General features: G+C 40.5%; 2 protein-coding genes across 2 annotated transcripts in view; one reads left to right on the top strand and one right to left on the bottom strand.

The window, feature by feature from the left end:
* Nucleotides 1-4202, top strand: part of LOC126576589 (armadillo repeat-containing protein 2-like) — a 4355-nt gene extending 153 nt beyond the window's left edge. Inside the window, exons 2-4 of the mRNA XM_050237897.1 lie at nucleotides 2320-2982; nucleotides 3072-3621; nucleotides 3697-4202. Coding sequence (XP_050093854.1) covers nucleotides 2320-2982; nucleotides 3072-3621; nucleotides 3697-3866 — 1383 coding nt within the window. The 3' untranslated portion in view covers nucleotides 3867-4202. The remainder of the gene's footprint in view (nucleotides 1-2319; nucleotides 2983-3071; nucleotides 3622-3696) is intronic.
* A 193-nt stretch (nucleotides 4203-4395) lies between these two features.
* On the bottom strand, nucleotides 4396-6913 carry LOC126576590 (gustatory receptor for sugar taste 43a-like). Its single transcript, XM_050237898.1, has 4 exons — nucleotides 6827-6913; nucleotides 4800-4868; nucleotides 4624-4713; nucleotides 4396-4515 (listed from the first exon to the last, which is right to left on the bottom strand). The coding sequence occupies exons 1-4, from the start codon at nucleotides 6911-6913 to the stop codon at nucleotides 4423-4425; spliced, it is 339 nt and encodes a 112-aa protein (XP_050093855.1). The 3' UTR covers nucleotides 4396-4422.
* Between the last annotated feature and the right edge of the window lie 587 nt (nucleotides 6914-7500).

The raw sequence follows: 7500 nt of genomic DNA on the forward strand, positions 1-7500 counted from the left end.
GTGAATTTTTTGTATAAAAGACTCATGTGTAAAATATTACGATTATTCGAAATTGTCAAAGATACTGATATTTGACAAATCGCGCTTCATACAAGGCTCAATGTGTATTGTTACTTGGAAGAAATTTTCCGGAGGCTAACGTTTTGATTGTCAGTGTCCATCTACAGGGTTACTGATATGAAGTGTTACCAAATTCACACTGCTGTATCTTTCAAACCGCTCGTAATATCGACGCCAAAATTGTTTTAGTTATAGTTTAATATGTTGTTTACAAGCTACCAAAAGCATTTGCGTCGTTTTGTAGATTTTTTCTATCGTGATGTAATTCAAACATAATAGCAGTGATGGCGTTTATGTGGCTGGAAAATCACAACCTTCAGCTATAATTCGTGAGCTCAGTCACCTTAAAATGATCAAAATGTTTGTGTATCGCTCCATAAATCGATACAATGGTACTGATAGCATTACAAAACGCTATGGAAGTGGACCAAAACAAACAACATCGCCAGAAATGATTCGGAAAGTGAAGGCCAGAATTCAACGAAATCCGCGTCGCAGTCCATAAAAAAATAAGTCCTCGCAAAAGATATGAAAATTTCGCTCGATCCTATACAACCCATAATGAAAAATGATCTCAAGGTTGAGCCTTACAACTTCCAAAAAGGACACAATCTTACACCGCAACAGAAAAAAGTTCGGTGCGAACGAGCAAAGGAGTTGTTGCGCTTGCACGAACGTGGCGAATTTTCAAACATTGTGTTCTCCGATGAGAAATATTTTCAATTTAATCAGTCTATATCCTCTAAAAACGATCGTGTTTACTTGATCGATGGTTTATACTTGAATTTGAGCCTAAGTACTGCCACTCGTAGCAATTTCTCATCGCAATTGTTGGCTTGGACCGCTATGACCGCTGATGGGCGCTCTTCAACTGTTTTTATTGATCCTGGTCCTGGTCTGGTCCAAGTTAGGGAGCAAGGTGAGGACTAGAAACTAAGATAGTATGGATGCGCTAATGTAATCGATTGTACGAGAACGAACCAAAATATCAAGATCACATTCGTGCAGCATCAATTTTTTTTTCGGGCCGTTGGAAGGCTATAGTCGAGCTAAATGTGGCCACATCGAGCTAATAGTAAGCGAATAGTTTCTGAAAATTTGATTATTTTAAAACAATTTTGTCTTTGAAATCAATACAAAATCATTTCAAACAAAAAAGTTATAGTGTTTTGCATAGGTAACTGTACATGTCAGTTACAGGGTTACAGTACTTCATGTCAGTAACCCTGTACATATATACAGTATACAAAAAAAGTTTATCCACCCCTTGCAAGCAACTTACCTTTGGACTGATTTATCATGGAAACCCTCAGCTTAAAAATTTATATTACATATCAAAAGTTTTGTTTTTTATTCACCTTTACTATGCTTTTTACATGTTTGAAAAATACCTTCTAAAAACAAAGAAACACAAGTTTTTTTTCGTTTGTTTATCCCAAAAACATCTTTTGAGGCCTATTGGAAGGTTTTATCGCCACAAATAAAGGAGTTTTGGACCTAAGTTACTAGAAAACTGATTCATCAAAAAAGGTTCTATAGAAAGGTTAAGCAGATGACCTTCAATTCTCGAATTTCAATCATTCTCAAGTTCAAATGAGCTTAATTAATTCATTTTACTATAATTAGGCCACGTTTGTTATTTAGTCAATGGCGAGAGAAATGATGGCCGGCTCCCGATCAAGTATTGCTCTAATTTTCTCTGAACGACTATTAACTTATTAGGAGCTTCTTAGGTCCATAACTCCTTTATTTGTGGCCATAAAACCTTCCAATAGGCCTCAAAAGCTGTTTTTGGGATAAACAAACTAAAATACATTTTTGAAATTGAAAGGAAAAATGATTATTTGTTTATTTTGGAGTAAAAACTTTATAACATCATACAATAAAATAAATGAGGGTGGATAAACTTTTTTGCGTGCTTTTCGTACCTTGCTCCACTGTTTTTGTAATATCTTTGTTTCTAGGAGGTATTTTTCAAACATGTAAAAAGCATAGCAAAGAAGAATAAAAAACAAAATTTGTGTGATTGATATGTGATACAAATTTTTAGGCTAAGGGTTTCCATGATAAACTAGTCTAATTGTAAGTTGCTAGCAACGGGTGGATAAACTTTTTTTACATACTGTATATAAATTAAAGTTCGGTAAGTTTGTACACCCATAACTTGAGTACGGATGGGCCGATTTCACTCATCTTGGCCCGATGAATTCGTTTTACTCTGCGGATAAACATTCCGCACCATACGTTTAAAAATTTAAGTACATTCTGTCCTTTAGTCGGCTTATGGTGTTACATTTAAAAATGATGAATGATTTCGCCTCTTCCAAAAGCATTACCGGACCAGCATTGCATGCGCTATTTCAGCTATCGGGTGCATTGCGCACCGTTTTATCTCACGTACACGACCGACTTTCTTCCCCAGAATTCAAAGTAAAGGGAGGATTAGAGCTAACACAAATCGATCAGTCCGTGTCATTGCTAGTGCGCGCTGCTGAGATTTGCATTAGTGAGACGGAAGTGCAAGCGAATATCATTCGTACACTAAGCGTTTTGTCGGAGCGCCCCGACTGCTGCGAGCGTCTTGCAGAAACAGCCCCCCGTCTGGGTATTTTGTTGGGCTCGGTAACGCAAACGAGCTCGTCAGTAGAAAGAGAGCTTGTTTCTTCTAATCGGTTAGGGTACATTCTTGGGAACATAATGGCTCGTTGCGATGTGGCCCGTGTACAATTTTACAACTGTGATGTTTCATGTGATGCATTGATAGCGGCATTAGAATATTATGCGACAAAGCGTTTCACAATCCGCAATCAAATGGGCGATTCCATCGTAGACGTGTTGACTAAACTTGTAAGAATTGTGGCGAATCGGCAATCATTAGGAGGAATACTGCTCAAATTGTTACTTGCCGCCATCAATCCAAAGGCAAGTGGAATGATCAATAAATCATCGAAAATGTCTACAACAGACACAATAATAAAAAGTCTTTTTTCATTTCATTTTCTCATTTGTAGACATCGGAATTAGAAGAACTGCTCTTCGCTACCCTTGGAGCTTTACACAACTTGTCTTATTATTATGAATTGAACGAGCCGCATGAAGCTGCCCCGAATACCGGAAGTATTGGTCAAAACTGGAAAGCTATCTGTGGTGCGTTATGTCGTATTCTAAATAGTGACCACAACCCGACCAGATCGGAAGTTGCCCGCGTTCTAGGCAATATGACGAGGAACAGTGTAATACGGGAAGCATTTTACGAGGAGAATGGACTGTTGATATTGAAACGATGTATCAGCTCGAACGACGATGAGCTCATAGTAACTGCATGTGGCGTTTTGGTGAATGTACTAGGTGACTGGACTCGAAGAGTGCCGTTTCAGGAGCTCGATGGTCCCTTGATGCTGAGACAAATCTTACATCGCGGTGTAACTAAACGTGACTGGATTATGGCTGGCATCACTTGCCAAGCAATCTGGAACTATCTTATCGACGCCGGGGACATTCTGCAGACATTGAGCCAAGCTAGCATTGATTGTATATGCGAAGATCTAGCAGAGACACTAGGTAAGAAACTGAAAAATAAAGCAAAAGTGCCATCAATCAGTGCATGGTTCTATGCATCCCTTTTTTCAATTGTAGACGAAGAAACTCTATTCAATGGAAACAAACCTGATGCTTTCTGGGAAGAATTTGCGCCAGTCGCGGCCGATCTGTTGGAACGATTACAATTTGGGATATCTGGAAGGAGCTCCACTGGTGAAACATCGGAGGATGAGCCAACCGATCGCGACAATTTTCAAGAGAAATGATAACGTATGGTAGTAGAATAAATTTAATTACTTCGGTAAGAGAAAGACGATTCAAACCACATTTTGATTCTCATTTTTACATATTGTTAACGAGGTGGTTTTTATTAGAATCGAACTAAAGTTTGCCTTGGAGGTAGAAAAACTGTGCAGAAACTAAACAAATGCATCTTTATAAACTACTTTTTTTGCATGTTATCTCGAACATTTTTCTTCCAATTCACGTTTTTCGGTGGTTCATATATTTTTTTCTGACTATGGAGGTCGTGTTACGTAACTTTAAGCAATAGATTAAGGATTGTTCATTCGTAAGTAGAGGATAGAGGATTTGTTGTTCGTATGTACTTAACAAAAAATAATAACTTGAGCAGTGTTTACCAAAACACTAAACTTAAAATTCTTAGGCAAGTTTTAAATAACATTAAATTTTAATAAACAACCATTCAATATAATCCATTGAATAAGAATATAATGGTGAAAACATTAATTATCGAGTGGCGACACGTTCTGACCGCTTCTGCTAGTCGAATATATGTATGTTTATGGAAACTCCCAGCTTTTAGATAGCAGCTTTTCCAGAGATTGTGACATGATCGTCGGCTTCTTTGAATTGTATTAAAATGACCAGGTAAGTCGCTATTGCTCCACAATACTGAAAACATAATAAGATAAAGAAATAATTTAAAAATGCAATTCACTACTGTAGGATTCTATCATCAGCATTCTACATTTAACGATTTGTTTGCTAAAATTTGCTCACCGAAGTTATTATATGTCTGTCGATTGTGCACAATCCACAAGCCGAAAAAGAAAAACTGGTTCCAACCAGCTGTTGCCAAAATATATTAATCTGTAAACAGTGATCGAAAGACAGTGTTTTATAATAATGCAAATGATCACTATGACAGATTTTCTATCGTGAGGCTTTCTACATACACTTTCCGCTACGTCGGGTTCATTATACAAACGCCTCAGACTGTTGATGATGATTATAGTTCTCTGACTCTAAAGAACATTGCATAAAAAGAATTATAGAATACATTTAAAAATCCTTCGGTACCTACCTCAGCATTTGTAATATGGCATGGTGCTATCGTGAGCAAGAACCTAAACATATGAATGAACAACCAAAGTGCCTGAATCCATGCAAATACCGCATCCTAATCGTATAATTAGCAAAACAAGATCCATTTACTACATCTTGAAACCAAACCCTATCAATAAAAAATCTGCCATACTTTATCCCCAACAAGTTCCACCATCACGAAATATGAAGTTCAATGTAGCCCACACACAATAAATATATTGGTGTCAATCAATTTGCATACAAGTATTGACAAATAAAGTTGAGCGTCTATGGGCTGCTTAACCCTCGGTTGGGCACGCGGCGTTTTCCCCTTCGTTGGGCACCCGGGTACCCGGGTACCCCACTTATGTGCATTGCATTGTTATGTTCTTGTATCATCGTTTGTATCAGATTTATGATAAAAATGGTGTTCTAGAACTAATTTAAGAGTCTTCGGAACGTATTTTTCTTTAAAAATTACAGCAAAATCCAATAAAAACAATAAAAATAATGAACACAATGCATTGATACCCCTTCGTACGGTCATTCTCTACCGCGTACGTCGTAAAGCAAGCAATAAGATCGTAAAGTGATCGAATTTTCCAGCAAATATGTTATTGAAATTATTGATTTCTTCGAATAAATCAGTTTGGAATTGCCATAAGGCACTTTTGAGTCATAAACAATTGAGTTAATTGGGCACAATTGAGCTACGAGATCAGACCAGTTGCTACATGGTGCGTTCAGAAAGTAATGAGAATTGATTTTTCTGACAAAACGGTTTGAGATAACGTGTTTAATTTTTTACGATAAGGTAGAGGAAGGGTTTAGCTATCAATCGCACTTTATTTCGTTCGGCTATGACCAACTGAAAGAAAAAGGGACGATTTTTCGTGAACCATGTTTTTAGTTGATGGAACACCGTAGAATGTCCCCTTTCTTTGGGCCATTGGTCTGGCGCGGATCATCCGGACCTTCTTCCTGGCGCGGATCATCCGGACCTACAGAAAAACATTCCGTTGGTGCCAGTAATTTATCAAGTCCTCATACATTTCTGTTTGCGTGTTCTGTGCCAGGAAAGAGGTCCGCGATGATCCGGGCTGTGGTCCATAGAAAGGGGGCGTTCTACGATGTTACATCAACTAAAAACATGGTTCACGAAAAATCGTCCCATTTTCATTTAGTTTGTCATAGCCGAATGAAATAAAGTGCGTTGAATAGCTAAATCCTGCCTCTATGTTGGCGTAACAAAATCAATACCTTATCTCAAACCGTTTCGTCAGGAAAATCCAGTCTCATTACTTACTGAACGCACCATGTATATTGGTCTCTGTGGTCTACGAAAATGCCGCCTAAACCCTTTTTGAAGAAGATTAGTGTATGATTTACTCACAAGTTTAAGAAAATTATACTATACGAACCATTTTTAATCAGTTTGAGAAATAATCTATAATTTGAATTGCACATAAAAGGTTTGACTTTCCTTTTGCGAAAGGACGCGCTTCTTCGAGCTCCCGACGCGAAACGGATCGTGATTAGGTGGAGAGTGCGGTTGGTTGCCAAAATTGGCTGGCGAGTGGATTGGTGCTGTAGGAGGAGCCTCGCGTTACAGTGGCTGTGTTTCGCGGCGCTTAAGTGGCGGAAAAAAGACGGTGAAAGTTTGAAAAAAGTCGCGGCAGGACGCCAACGGCTTTGTTTACGAATCGCTATCGGCGTAGTGGTGCGCGCGCGTGAGTTACGCGAGCGTTATCAGTGACACCTGTGATAACTCGACGGTGCGAGAGTGTGTATGGGGCCTTGGCGAGTTCCCCAATAAGCCAGGTCGATAAATCAGATCGGCAATGAGCGAAGAGGCGGAAAAATCGCCATCGGTGGCTCCGGTGTTTAAACGAAGCACGCTGATCGAGCGATCGCCGGTGAAGCAGAGGTTCGTCGACGACATGCTGCGGGACGTTTTCTTGTCCGCTGATATGGTCATCGACATAGTGAAGGACAGGAAATCCGGAGTCGGTCTGGAGGTCAGAGACAGGATGTCAGAGATGATGCAAAAGCTTCGGGCTGTGCAGGTCGCCATCCGAAGAATGGCCAACGGCGATAGAAGGCCGGTGTTAGGCAGCAAATTGGGAAACGCTGTACATGCAGCGTGCCAGACAGAGAAGGTCGCGAGCAAGGAGACGGCGGTGCAAGCGGAACTCGGTAAACGGTCTTTCGCGAAGGTGGTAGCCGGAGCTACAGTAGTGGGAAAGCATCCTGTATCGCAGGCCCCCCCCCGCCACAGCATCAGCAGTGCGACTGGAAGCAGAAGCTGAGCCCACGGGCAACACCCCGGCGCGTGGCGCGCAGTCGGAAAAACGCCAGCGCAGCTCACCGGAAGAGCAGAAAGACCCCAAGCGCGGGAAAAAGGAAGAGGCGGATGATTGAGCAGCGCCCGCGGAAGCAGAGGGTGGAGACTTCACCCTGGTACAACGCGGTAAGAAGAAGGCGGCAGCTATGCCAAAGCCAACCAAGGCAGCGGTTGTCCGGACCCAAGCAAAGTCTTCTCCGTCGAAGACCATGACGACAGGGGCCAAA

Source organism: Anopheles aquasalis, chromosome 3 (assembly GCF_943734665.1).
Source record: "Anopheles aquasalis chromosome 3, idAnoAquaMG_Q_19, whole genome shotgun sequence".
Classification (NCBI taxonomy): Eukaryota; Metazoa; Arthropoda; class Insecta; order Diptera; family Culicidae; genus Anopheles; species Anopheles aquasalis.

Excerpts from the sequence above, each read along its gene's own strand:
- LOC126576590 (XM_050237898.1), bottom strand. The coding sequence starts at position 6,913 with ATGTCGATGACCATATCAGCGGACAAGAAAACGTCCCGCAGCATGTCG. Across the intron at positions 4,714-4,799 it reads AACCCGACGTAGCGGAAAGT|ATTAATATATTTTGGCAACA; the intron begins GTATGTAGAAAG and ends CACTGTTTACAG. Across the intron at positions 4,516-4,623 it reads ACAGACATATAATAACTTCG|TATTGTGGAGCAATAGCGAC; the intron begins GTGAGCAAATTT and ends TTATGTTTTCAG.